At 39.3% G+C, this 14187-nt stretch overlaps 1 protein-coding gene across 2 annotated transcripts in view; it reads left to right on the forward strand.

Annotated features, from left to right (window-relative positions):
- EEIG2 (EEIG family member 2) overlaps positions 1-13578 on the forward strand; it is an 83660-nt gene extending 70082 nt beyond the window's left edge. For both annotated transcript variants that reach the window (XM_059375599.1, XM_059375600.1), the window contains 5 exons: positions 1322-1417; positions 1560-1749; positions 1846-1973; positions 2752-2821; positions 9773-13578. In XM_059375599.1, the coding sequence (XP_059231582.1) occupies positions 1322-1417; positions 1560-1749; positions 1846-1973; positions 2752-2821; positions 9773-9815 (527 nt within the window). In that variant the 3' untranslated portion in view covers positions 9816-13578. The remainder of the gene's footprint in view (positions 1-1321; positions 1418-1559; positions 1750-1845; positions 1974-2751; positions 2822-9772) is intronic.
- The last annotated feature ends 609 nt before the right edge of the window (positions 13579-14187 follow it).

Here is a 14187-nt window from a genome sequence, read left to right on the forward strand (position 1 = left end):
TATATACTACTGGGCACCTGACTTGGTAAGAGTTTAATAATTACTGAATGAATACATTTTTTTAATTTTTTATTTTTTAAAGATTTTTATTTATTTATTTGATAGAGAGAGATCACAAGTAGACAGAGAGGCAGGCAGAGAGAGAGGGGGAAGCAGGCTCCCTGCCGAGCAGAGAGCCCGATGTGGGGCTCGATCCCAGGACCCTGAGATCATGACCTGAGCTGAAGTCAGAGGCTTAAACCACTGAGCCACCCAGGCGCCCCCCGAATGAATACATTTTGAAAACCAGTAAATGGATGAATTAGAATCTGAGACAGCCCTCGCTGTAAAAGTTTAGTCCTGTATCATTCCTGATTCATGAACCAACACTTCGGGTTTCGATCTTGCTAGAGTTCACTTTTGTGTTTAGGACCACTGTAGAGTAGGCCCAGGGATGTTGATTTGGATTCTTATCTTATGGCCTGTCCAGAATTGAGAAACCTTTGCAGAAGGGCCAGGTCGCTCCAGGAGCTTCCTTGGTGGGCAGCATTTCTTAATCTGGCTGCATCCATTACCATTTATAGAACTGCTGTGTAATTGCTGTATTACTTGGTTGGTTTCCTTTTGCCTCTAAGTGAAAAGCAGTTCTAGTTTCCAAATATTTCACACTAATGAAAATGGCCACAGTTTTGCATTCTGAGGAGTTTCCTTCTGGAAATACATAATTGGCATCTGGAACATGCATATTATCAGGAACTGCTAGAAATGACAGTTGGTTTTTTGGTTTGGGTTTTTTTTGTACATTTACTTTGAAACTGAATACTATAATTAATTCCTGAGAACTTTTATTCTCACTGCTGCATTCCATGCTGTGTTGATTTAAACCACAGACATTTGCCCAAATTACAGCCTAGCACTAGCAACACTAACATTAAAATAACAGAGTGCTCTTTAGTTTACTGCTGTGATGGATTTTTTGAGAGCAAGATTTCCTCAAAAAGCACACAAAAACCTGACTATTTTGTAAGTATAAGAATACATCCAACTCATTTTTATTAGATAAATATTGAACATAAAAGCCAAAATGGTTTAAGATAGAATGCTGTTAAATCTTATGGGAAAAAAAACAAGCTGTATTTCTTCAATAAACTCAGGTATTTACATTTTTTTAATTTCTTGCAACAGAGTTGACATTGTACCAGTTTTTAAAAGGGTCTCTTTCACTTTGTAACTAATTTTTTTGTTAATGAACTTGGCAGTTTATAAAATCTGCAGATGAGAATACAAATTGACCATTGATTTGTTGGCAGTCTTAGTAACATCGTGTTATGACATATTGCAGATCTTTCAGCAAAGAGTGCCTCTGTTCCAGATGAACTTGGTGCCTGTGGACATTCTAGAACATCAAGCTATGCAAGCCAACAGTCAAAAGTATCAGGTAGAGCCTAACATGAGGCTGAATTCCCTTAGACATTTATTGCTCTAAGGGATTACTTGGAATTATTGGGGTATGGGAGAAGAATGCCTGATTGCAGTGTATTTGATACTCATATTTTATCCAGAGTGCTTTTCTCTGACAGGGTATAGCTCCTGCCACTCCCGGTCATCCAGTTTCTCGGAGCTCTGCCACAGGAGAAACACCTCAGTGGGAAGCACGTCAACAGGCATTGAAAGCATTCTAGAGCCCTGTGATGAAATTGAGCCAAAAACAGCCGAACCAAACCTTGATCTACCCGGCAAAGAAGATACGGCTGCAGACCTGCTTACAAGGTATGCTTTCAGTTTGTGTTTAAATGGAGAGAAAAAACAACTTTATTTTCATAACATAAGAAGAAGGAGGAGACATTTTTTTTTTAATTTTTCTAGATGCCCAGTGAAGCAAGATTCTGTAGAATCTCAACTGAAGCGAGTTGATGACACCAGAGTGGATGCAGATGATATTGTGGAGAAAATACTTCAGAGTCAAGACTTCAGCCTAGATTCCAGTGCGGAAGGTGGGTGGATAACATTAAATGTGCATAGATGTCTGCAACCCAGGTTTTTGTGGTCCATGTGCCCAAAAGGAAAGGGACCCTACATCACACTGTTGCATGCTGGTAAAGTAAATTTCATTGCCCATGAAAATCCGAAGATAACTTTGTAGCTCATGTATTTCCAGGAATGGATATTAAATTGGGAAAAGAATGAACTTTAGTTTAAAAACACCAATTTTAAAGAAAGGTTTTATTGTGTATGCCTCAACGTCCACCATATTTACAAACCTTATGACAGATGTCTCACCTGTTTTGACATAACTGGACACAGGTATTCACATCACTGTGTAATTTGGAGAGTTGGGTGGTGATCTTGAGATGAGAGTGAATAAGAGAATCTTTTATTCCTTCCTCAGCATGTTCACTGAGGCTGAAAATTTACATGCCATCAGTTTGAAAGGTGTAATTGTTCATGCTGGTGTGAATAGAGAGCAGTTAACAATGGACTTAGTTTCACCGTATAACTGCTTGTAAAGAGAAATAATTAAACTTACTTGTAGAAATTTATAGGAAGAGATGTCTTCTTTACTCAGTTTTAAAGAAAAATAGCTTTAGGGAAGTTGATGAGAAATAACTCCAAGGATATCTTCTAGATTGCCTATTTGAAAACATGCATTTAGCTAAGTTTTTTATTTCTTTAATAAAATTGAAATGTAAAATATGAATTGAGTACAAGAGGAATATTGTTTGACAATAATCTGCTAAGTGTCCCTAACAAATACTTAAATGTGAATTGCAGAAGAAGGCCTGAGGTTATTTGTGGGACCTGGGGGAAGCACTACCTTTGGCAGCCATCATCTTCCAAATAGGTATGTAGTCTGCCTTTTTCTTTTAAATGTTCTTGAGTGGAAAATGAAGGGTACAAAGTTTGTCTGAGACTGAGGCTAGAAAACACATACAGTGTTTCCATGTGAAGAATTACACCTCTGTGTTTTCCTTATCTTGAGTTTGAAATTATAAGTTTGTTGATTTTCTTAAATGTGTTTTTAGAATGTATTAGTAGAGGACCAGAAGAACATGGGGCAAGATGCAGTGAAAAGGGATGTTTAGGAACCTCTGAAGGGCTCAGTTGTTAAGTGTCTTCCTTCAGCTCAGGTCATGATCCCAGGGTTCTGAGATCAAGTCCTGTTTTGGGCTCTCTGCTCAGCAGGGAGTCTGTTTCTGCCTCTCCCACTGCTTGTGTGCATTGTGTGCTCTCTCTCAAATAAATAAATAAAATCTCGGGGCACCTGGGTGCCTCAGTGGGTTAAGCCTCTGCCTTCAGCTCAGGTCATGATCTCAGGGTCCTGGGATCGAGCTCCACATCAGGCTCTCAGCTCGGCGGGAAGCCTGCTTCCACCTCTCTCTGCCTTTCTCTCTGCCTGCTTGTGATCTCTCTCTCTGTTAAATGAATAAATAATTTTTTTTTTTTTTTAAAGGATGTTTAGGTAAGAGTTCTTAGGGCATGGGTGGGTAGCTCAGTTGGTTAAGCATCTGCCTGCCTTCAGCTCAAGTCATGATCTCAGAGACCTGGAATAGAGCCCTATATCAGGCTCCCTACTCAGTGGGGAGTCTGCTGCTCCCTCTGCTTGTGCACTTGCTCTCTCTTGCTCTCTCTGACAAATCAGTCCTTTGGGGGGGAAAAAAAAAAGGAGAGTTCTTAATCTGATATTTTAGAAAGAGCAAAGCAGAATTACATTCCAGTCAGTGATCTTCTCTATCGTGAGCTACGTGGTCACTCAGCAGCATACACTTGGTATTAACCTTTTTTGTACTCCCCTCTTCTCCACTGTACCAGAGTCAACATACATCTAAAAACAGTTGTGAAAGACCAAACATCACTTTGGGAGTTAATCAGATTCAAATGAAGAAAAGGTACCTGCCAGACTTCCTATTCTGATACCTAGCCCTGCAGCAAATAGTTGTGAGCACCAATGCTCAGAACACTTGAGGAACTCTGATCTCTGCCCTGATGTGCAGCCCGGTACTCTATATTTCTACATAATATCTATGGAGAGTTCCAGAATAAGTCATCATTGGGTTAGGGAGCCCCCTTGGTCAGAGACAGTTGTTTTATTCTCTAATGCTCAAAACCTGAAGGAATGTCTCATTTGTTCCACCAGTACTTGTCTTGTTCAGTACCTCCTACGTGTCCAGCATCTTGCAGGGTCCAAAAGATATGAAGGATACAGTAAATACCTATAATCAGATATGATAGTTAGGTAAGAAGGAGACTATGAGGGAATAGTTCATTTGAACTGGGGTTTTTAGAGGATGTAAGCACAATTTATAGTTTTCATTCCCTCTCGCTGACTTACTATTCATTAAATTTAGTAACTACTTATTAGGCCAAGTCATGGGTAAGGATGCAAAGGCAGAAAGACCCAGCTCACCCTCAGCTAGCTTATGTTCTGAGCACATGGGGCTGGCAAATTACAGCCTATGAGAGCCAAGTTGGTCCACTGCCTGTTTTTGCAGAAATAGTTTTATTGGAATACAGTGACACTTATTATGTATTATCTATGGCTGCTTTGATGCTCCAGTAGCAGAACTGAGTAGTATGGAGAGATCACAATGGCCCTCGAAGCCTAAAATATTTATTATCTGACTCTTTCTAGCAGGTGAGATAGACAAACTAAAATTTATAGCAGTATAATAAGTATTATAATAGAGAGAAGTAGAGGAAACACAGAGAACAGAGATGGGACCGCACTCACACAGAGAAAACTTCCTAGAAAGTTGACACTTTCTAGAGAGTCTTGGGGAGAATTAAAAGTAAGAATTAAAAAATAAATGGGGGGTAAACAGGTGGATATGAGGAAGACAAATTTTTCTGGTAATAGGTTCAAATAGAAGGAACTAATAGGCATAATAATCACAATATCTAATTACATAACAGTAAATATGTAATAATTATCAATGTCACTTATGGAGCATTTATTTGTTTTATGCCAGGCACATATATATGTTTCATTCAGTTCTTACATTATCTCTTTTACTACTCACAAAGTACTATTATTAGTTTTTAAAAAGAGAAAACAAAGAGGTTAAGTTAAAGGAATTTTCCCAAAGCCTTAAAACTAATAATAGATAAAACCAAGATTCAGACTCCTGTCTCTTTGAGTCCAGACACATTCATGGTAGCTCACCGTATTCCTCGCGGGCTTGTGACTAATGTAACCTACTCAGGGACTTGCCAGGGAACAGGTACTTCGGAGGAGGGGGCATGTGAAGGGAGCTGTGGAACATGGGGCTGGCAATAATCTCAAAGCCAGGTTGTAAATGGCCTCTGCCATCATCACAAAGAGTTTATTATCCTTTTTTTATCATGTGTACAGTTTGATCATTCTTTGCAGAAAAGTGATCTCTCAGATGGGCATTTTAGAAAACTAGCCATAATTTGTCGTGGGAGAGGTGGTGGGGAAGGGAGACTGGAGCAAGGAGACACTAGTAGCAAAGAACAGGTCGAAAAATAACATTTATGAGGACAGTGATAAGTACTGTAGAGAAACACGTGTTTTTGAGTTAAAGAGTTTGGGTTCATATCCTAGCCAGACCACTTTTGGGGCCTCAGTAAATCTTTGAACTTCAATGGAATTTTAGTTACCCCTGTTGAAAAGTGGGGATAATCATGAGATTGATTTAAAGAGTAAATGACATAATATACTCAGTAAGCTCTAGTAATTATTAATTTAGGTAGAAGAATAGCAAATAATACAACTCCAACCAAAAGGAACCAAAATAATAAATGCCCAGATAGATCTCTTCTCTCATTTCTGACTGCTCAGGGTCCCAGTCAGACTTCCACCCCTATCTGCTTTACTGGTGTTATTAACCTCTGCAAGGCTTATTTTCCTCACCTGAAAAATGGGAGTGATAAATATTACCTAACTCACAGGATTTTGCTGAGGATTCAATTAGATAACTTATGTAAAGTATTTAACACAGTGTGTAACACATGGACAGTTCTCAGTATATGCTAGTTGTGTATGTTATTGTTATTCAGAGGAAAGAAAAACAATTTCTATGAGAGATAATCTAGGACCTAGGCTATAAAGGCATTCATAATTCTGGGTCCCACCCCCTTTCCAAATTAATGTTAGTAGAATCATCACCCAGTGCCTGAAAGCCTAAGATGATAATTAGGGGTTGAAATAGACAATTAATATCACATGCCACAGAAAGACTGAGGAATGTTGGAGACAGTGTATTACGGTGAAAAGAGAATGGGCCATGCAGTCAGACATAGGTTTCATTCCTGGTTTAGCTGTCATGACCCAGCTTGGCTATAATCCTGACAAATTACATCTCTTACTTGCCACCAAAAAGACATATCGTTGGGGTTAATGACACAGGGTCTGGAGTTGGGTTTCCTGGGTTCAGTCCCAAGCTCCACCGAGGATCAGCCATGCATATTCAGTAAGTTACCCCACTTCTCCCTGCCTCACCTGTCTCCTCACCTACAAAATAGTGCCAGTAACAGAACCTACCTCATAAGAGTTATAAGGCTAAATGAAGTGAGGTAAAACATGTAAATGACTAAAAAAAAATCTGGCATGCAGTAAACACTCAAGTACTATTATGCACAATTAAAGTTCTCTCTTGCAGAGTTGCTGGGAGATGCCCAGCACAATACTTGTATAGGTAGGTTGTCCATCACTAGCTGGTGTGTATCAGAGCAATGAATGTGCTGGCATTCAGTCTGTTCTGAGAGAGAAACTGGCAGCACAAGATGGAACTAGAATCATTTACTCAAGTCACTGAAGAGGTATGAGAACCATGCATACTTGTTAGGAAAGTGAGCCCTTGAGAATGAAGAGAACAGAGCAATAAACAATAGAGACTTGGGGAGGAATGTCCCCAGTACTACCTTGAAGCCTGTGGATGCAGCCTGACCAGCTCAGGGATACCTACAGACATTGCAGGGTTGCATCTCCTTGCTTGCCTCGGAGACATTTAGTTGCTGAGGAAAAGTCTGCTTTCAGTTGGTTCTGTTCCTCGATGTGATTTATCTTTCATCTCTGGCCATTTTTAAGATTTTTATCACTGGTTCTTAGCAGTTTGGTTATGATGCCCCTTGGTGCGTTTCTCTTGTGTTTATTCTGCTTGGGGTTCATTGAGCTTATGCATCTGTGGTTTACAGTTTTCCTCAAGCTTGGAAGTCTCCAGCCATTATTTTTACCTGCCCCTCCTTCTGTTATCCTCACCTACAGATTCTAGCCCCCAGCCTCCCTGAGCTCTGACCCCTGACCCCTGCTCTCAGAAAGACCACCTGCTTGTGTTTGGGTTCTCCCTGCACTGCATGCTGGAAGGACCCTGAAGTGAAACCGCTTTGGGCTTTCTTCACTGAGTTCCATTCTCTTAGGAACAGTCCTGTACTGCCTGTTGTCCAGTGTGTGAAACTATTGTTTTACATGTGCTGTAAAAAATTTTCTAGTTATTTAAATCAGGAGGGAAAAGTCTGATTCCTGTTACTCCATCATTTCCAGAATACAACCAGTACTGAAAGCCAGTGTGCAGGGGCGGCACTCAGCAAGGTCCCTTCAAATTCTGAATTTCTTTAGCTGTGAATGAGTGTTCACTGGTGTTCCATTGAGAATGTTCCTGTTTCTTCTGCAGAATGAATCCTTAAGAACAAGACCTCTGAGCAGTCAACTGGAAAGTCCAATTCAGTCCACAGTGGGCTGGTAACCAGTACTTCTCCCCCATTGTTTAGAATTTCCTCTTAAAATTCCATATGGGAAGAGACCAGTCATGGTGGTTGCTTCTGGTCTTACTGATCTCAGGCATACTCAGAGTGAAATGGTCAGGTAGTATAGTTCCTGGCATCATGACGCAGGAGATGGGTACTGGTGATAACTTTAAGCAATAATACCGTCCCCTCCATGGAGCAGCACCTCTTCAGCTCCCCTCCTGTTTACTCAGGAGGGCTCAAAGATCCTCACCTAAAAATAAACCGAGCTGCCATCAAAAAGACCCTGCTTTTATGGGCTTGTAGAAAAACCTTTATCCTCCCAGATGAAGAAAGAATAGAAGGAGCATGTGTGTTCATTCCATTATAACACAGGGCCAAGATACTAGGTGCATCAGCAATAAAAAACGTTCTGTTGATGAGGCCATTATTTCATTTAAATACTTGTTTTAGTCACAAAGCTTGCAAGTTTTAAGTTTTTAGCATTCTCCACATTTCATTCATAGAGGTCAGTCAGTACCTGGAAGATCAGGGCAAAGGCTAAGCTGCTATAGCAAAGATAACCAGAAATACAATGGCCAGGTGATGAGACTGCTTGGCCTCAAAAAGTGATTCAGGGACCCAAGTCCCCTCCGTTTTGCCCTTCATCATCATCCCTACCTGTTGTCAAACCAGTCCAGAGCAAGCAATTTCTCTTTATGAGACAGAAGTTGACACATCCCCACTCATGTTCCATGGAGGGAGGAACTGAGTGTCATGCCAGTACCTGTCAAGGAGGTTTAGGAGATGTGGCCTCTAGCTGAGATGTCTATACAGCCTGTAGCTAGAACCATGAAGAAGTAAAGGATAGATTTAGGGGGACAACAAGCAGTATGCCAAGCCAAGGTAATGAAGAAATAAACCCCTCTTCCAGATCACTTCATTTTAGGGGCACCTGGGTGGCTCAGTCGGCTGAACATCCTACTTTTGATTTTGTCTTGGGTTATGATCTCAAAGTTGTGGACTCAAACCTCTGAGCTCAAGAGGAAGTCTGCTTCTTTGTCTCTCTTTCTCTCCCCACCCTTTTCCCTCTGCCCCTCCCCCTGCTCTCCTGCACTCTAATAAATAAATAAATAATTCTTTTTAAAAAAATCATTTCACTCTAAATCCGTATTACACTGGTACAGTCTACGTCACTGACCACATAGAAAGACATCAGCATGGGGCACCTGGAGGACTCATTAGCTTAAGTGTCTGCCTTCAGCTCAGGTCATGATGTCAGGATCCTGGGATCAAGGCCCACATTGGGCTCCCTGCTCAGTGGGAAGTCTGTGTCTCCCTCTGCCTCTGCCTATCCCCCTGCTTGCGCTTGCTTTCTCTCAAATAAATGAAATCTTTATAAAAAAAAAAAAAAAGAAAAAGAAAAAAAGGCGGGGGGAGGAAAATAAAAACATTAGCATGTTAACTAAAAGAATTCTTGCATTTTCTAGAAAAGTACATTAAGACACCACACACACTAGAAACATTCACCTGTTAACTGCAAGGCCTGGGTAAATTGCCAGTCAGTATATACTTTTGGATGAGACTGATTTTTATATATATATATTATATAGGTGTGTGTGTGTGTGTGTAAACATTTTTTAAGAGATTTCTTGGCACAGGTTAAGATTTAGGAACAATAGGGGCACCTGTGTGGCTCAGTGGGTTAGGCCTCGGCCTTTGGCTTGGGTCATGATCTCAGGGTTCTGGGATCGAGTTCCGCATCGGGCTCTCTGCTCAGCAGGGAGCCTGCTTCCTCCTCTCTCTCTGCCTGCTTCTCTGCCTACTTGTGATCTCTGTCAAATAAATAAATGAAATCTTAAAAAAAAAAAGATTTAGGAACAATACTAGATTACCACAGGAATAAGCGTGACTAGACCATTCCAATGTACTGATGATAAACATTTACAATTTCAAGTACTCTCTAACTGATCTCTTTGAACTGTGTGGAAATAAAATCTAGTAGAAAATGCCTAGTGCACTGTCTTTATGAGGGCAAGGCTCACTAGAACAGTTTTAAGCATCATAACTCAAGACCTTGAAGTGGTTTTTTTCTCCCCTCCTGTCGTAGAGTCGGGTCTGGAGCTTATGAGCAAGTCGTGATCAAACGCTAGCAGTCAAACTCCTGAACTGGAGCTTCCCTGGGGCTCTGAGAAATGGGCAGTCAAGCTGTTGCGGCACCTCATTCAAGCACGTTCCTCTGTTAAGATGAAAGCCATCACCGATTTCTTCTTGGAAAGCGCCCACTACCATCCTGTCCCACCCACCGAAAAAGAACATCAGAACTGGAGCACCCACGGGCTGGGCCACGTGTCACTAGTGGCACACGGCTTCTGCAGTCACTGCACAGGATAATGAAAAGAAGCCTGATTTTCCTTTCAGAACAGCCAGGTGGGGAAAGCAGCGCTATACACCCAAGTATAGTTCTGTATGACGTATAAAACCTGCAGTAGAGGTGTTCAACAGGTTTAGGCTCTAATTATATCATTTTAATGTTCCAGGAGGTAATAAGTGAATCATCTGAATCCTATAAATTCTGTCAAAATAGTTATAATCTCTTAAGGAAATCTTCCATGTTCTATCCTACCTACAGTATTGTACTGCTTATTAACTCTTCTTGATTGAGTCATTGATATAAAGTTTGGGTGTTCGTGCTTGGGGGAAAATGTTATACTACAACTTAAACGTGTAGAGTGCTTAATTCTCACTGTATCCGTCACAAATGGAGTAAGTGTGTTTAAGTCTGAGATATGTGAATGAGTGTAATGCCATTATTATGCAACACGTATTGTTACTAGTTAATGTTAGATGAGCTGCAGAACTATAGTTGAGATTCAAGGTAAGTTTCATATTTAATAGGTTAGGCTCCCATAAGGCACCTTAAGAGCTATTCTAACTGAATACTATCTGCTGGTTTCAGGAGTCAGAATTCAGGACAGGAGAAAAATTGTAGCATGGTCAGAAACAGTAGCCTTTTCTGTGTTAAGTTCAGACTTCTATCTGAAACTGAAAATTATTCCAAGGAGGTGGCAGATAAAACCGGGGACAGCTGCTTGACATTACTGACATGGACTCGTGGTTTCCTATTTTAAACTCCCCGCAGTGGGATACTACTTTTTTTTTCTTTACTGTAACAGTAGTTGTTTTGAGACAGTGGGATATGACATAATTCAATATAGCTTTAAAAGTAAGAATATCTGCTCTGGATGCAGTTTAACAAGCTCAGCAGACAGATCATCTTTTTATCAGATGGGAAGTTTTTCTGGTCTTAAATAACAAGTTTTAATGTTCTTGGAGTCACTCAGTCACTGAAGAAAAATGCAGATTCTCTAGAACCACTAATTCCCAGTCCTTCCTTTCAAAACTGTGTCCAGAAAAAAACACGACACCTTAGAATAACTTTGGCCTAGGTGAACCATTTTTGTGTTGGCAATGTAAAGGGAAAATATATTAAGAAAATTATTTCAATGTCCAAACGTAGAGCTTTGGAAAATTTTGAGTAGTTCCTGTTAGGGTTTTAGGTTTTTTAACATTTCAAGGATTAGGTATTCTACATTAATCCGGTTCTAATACAAACAGATGTTTTTTAAAAGGTGAAACCCCATGTTGGAATCTTTTGAATGTTGAGAGAGAGCTTGAGTCATTAGTAATACTTTTGTTATTTTGGCAGGAAGAAAATTGACCTGACCATTTTAGTCTAACCAAGGAAACCGTTGGCTTAAGTGGTAAAGACTTGCTTGTTCTCTGTGATTAACAAATGAGCTGATCCATCCATATATATTATTGGGGGGAACTCAAAGTTTTTAATAGAGATATGAAACTAGTGTTTACAGATATTTATGACATGTTTTAAGAACATATTTTTCTATTTTAAAAATATTACTTCTAGGCTATATTTTTTATTGGCACTTATGCAAATGATTTTTGCCATTTTGAAAATGATAAAAACTATTGACTGTAAGTGAGGTTCAGTGAGGACAGTCTTCAATATGTAAAAGGTCCTGTAATTCAGACATTGCTCATCTTATCCTTGCCTGACCTCGGCCTGATACCTTTATACAAGACTGGCTCTCAGTATTTAAAACGATATAGAATTATTTTTTAAAAATAAAATGTGGAGATCTTGAAAAGCATAAAAATCTTGCCTCTGTAATTTTAGCAGCCACCAGATACATCTTGATTTATGTAGTAGGAAATAATTTTAATAGAAACATTGATGAGGGAAAAGTCAGCACAAGTGTGGATTCATTTTTTGTGTGGCATTGGTGGGCATACTTTGCAATCACATTTATTTGCAGCACTCTGGAAATATTTGTTAAAGTTTGCTTAAATATCTGCCTTACTTCTCCATTTTTTTCTTAGAGCATGTACTGTGGAGCTATATTTGAACAATGTAGCTATTTTTAAAAATTGCTTTTTAAATACCAAGTGCACTTTTGGTTCCATTTGGAGTTGAGAAAATTTTGGATTCGAAAAATTAGATCTTAATATTGGTCTTTAAATATTAATTTCAAATTTCAGATCACCCAGTCTTGGAGAATTTGCAAATCTATAACATTGTTTTTGTCTAATCCTATCCTAGAGAAGGATTAATGGTATATTAAAGCTATTTATTTGTGGTCAGATAAGGAAGCCTCAAATATTCTGTTTGGGGGAAATACAGAGGCCGGTCAGAAGCCCACTTCCTGTGGCTGGAGCTGGTAACTGAGACCAGAGGATGTCAGGGGTAGCATGGGCAAAGCAGCCTTGGGCCATCAGTTTGCATTTTGATGGTTGTCTCCCCTTTGTGGGGTGGAAGGCTTCCATATTCAGCAACTGTAGTGGATTAGTACTTACCTGAGAAAGTCTTGACGAAGAATCCCAAGGTCCACCACTTAGCCCATTTGTTACTAAAAGGAAAACAAATCTTCAGCTAACCTCCAACCAAAGCATAAGACATCCAGAAGTGAGTTTAGTAATTTTAGACTGAGATTGCCACGTCAACTAGACCACTTTGCAAACTCAAGTTAACAGTATTAAGTATTTAAGTACTCTGAAGTGTCAGGCTACATTAAGACTTTAATAATGCTTAAAAGGCTTATATGATGGGGTTGCATTTTATTTTAACAGGTCTAACTGGGACTCTTCAGAAATTATACTCAGTCATTTCTCTTAATGGTACGTCATGTGAACATATTCAAGTACTGTAATTGAAATTATTAATGCCCGTGTCTGTGTTGGCTTAGGTACTATGCATAACTTTAATAGCTGAGATGTTTAAAAATATAAAGTCTAAAAATATAAAGGATGAAGTAAGTTTAAAGACTACTCTGGAAATTAAGGCCTTATTACCTTATATACGTGATCTTTCCTAAGAGAATATATACACAGTGTATTTTAAATAGTGATGTGAGTGGTATGTAGCTACTCCTTATATGACAAGCTGGCAAATTTTTATTATTTACGACAATGTAGTCTGCATTTACAAATGTTTACGTTCGTCATATATATATATATATAAATATAACAAAATTCTCTGATATTCATTGACCAAATCCCTTGCAGAGGAATACTTAGGATATTTTGTTTGATTGTTTTTTGGAAATACATCTTATTTTGGAAGTTGATACAACTTGTGGGTAATCATGTAAATGTTTATGAAAAAAAATTGTTATGGAAGTGATTCCATTAGTATTGTTCTAATACTTGGAAAATGACCTTCATATTTATATATTTGTTTTACTGTACAATTATAAATCCCATAAATTTTTTTTACAAAAAAATTTATTGTATTTGTAATAATGTAAAAGTGAATCTTATACCTGTTCAATAAAAATCATCTTAAACTTTATAATGTGAAAAAAAAAGGCAGACATTAAACTTTATAATGTGTATACTTTAAAATGTCAGTTTAAGGTTCTGTCAGAAATCGGTCAGATTCTCTCCAAGGTAAGAAAAGAGAAGTGAAAGGATCCCTGTAACTTCTTCCTCACAGTTTCCCCTCATTACTGGATGGTGTAACACAGTCTTAAATCTTCCAGTGAAAGACCCTTCTTTTGAACTCTGAGTTTCACCCTCCAGTGGTGGGGGGAACATGGGTTCTAGTCAGACAGACCTGAGTCTGAATTCAGGCTCCCTTCTGAACCTGTTTCTAATTGAGGATGGAGATACTACTAACTCTTCTGGGTTAAGCGCAAGCACCCGTGAACTATTAGGAATATAGCATGGTAAGCACTCCTCTGTCGAGCCAGAATTTGCCTTTGTGCAGCATCTGCATACATAATACCTTCGTTCTAGTGTTAGTCACAGAGAAGATGGTCAACAAATATGCCACTATTAGAGGGTAAGATCCTCGTGTAACTGATGCTCAGTGCCACCGCTGTCCAGGCTCTTCTTTCCTTTGACTGGGTCCTCACAGAGGAACAACAGTGCTGGCACATTCCTTCCGCTAGTAACTACAATTACAATAGCGATATAAAGAAACATGGTTCAGTATGGGTTTGAGCC

Source organism: Mustela nigripes, chromosome 14 (genome assembly GCF_022355385.1).
Source record: "Mustela nigripes isolate SB6536 chromosome 14, MUSNIG.SB6536, whole genome shotgun sequence".
In the NCBI taxonomy this organism is placed as follows: Eukaryota; Metazoa; Chordata; class Mammalia; order Carnivora; family Mustelidae; genus Mustela; species Mustela nigripes.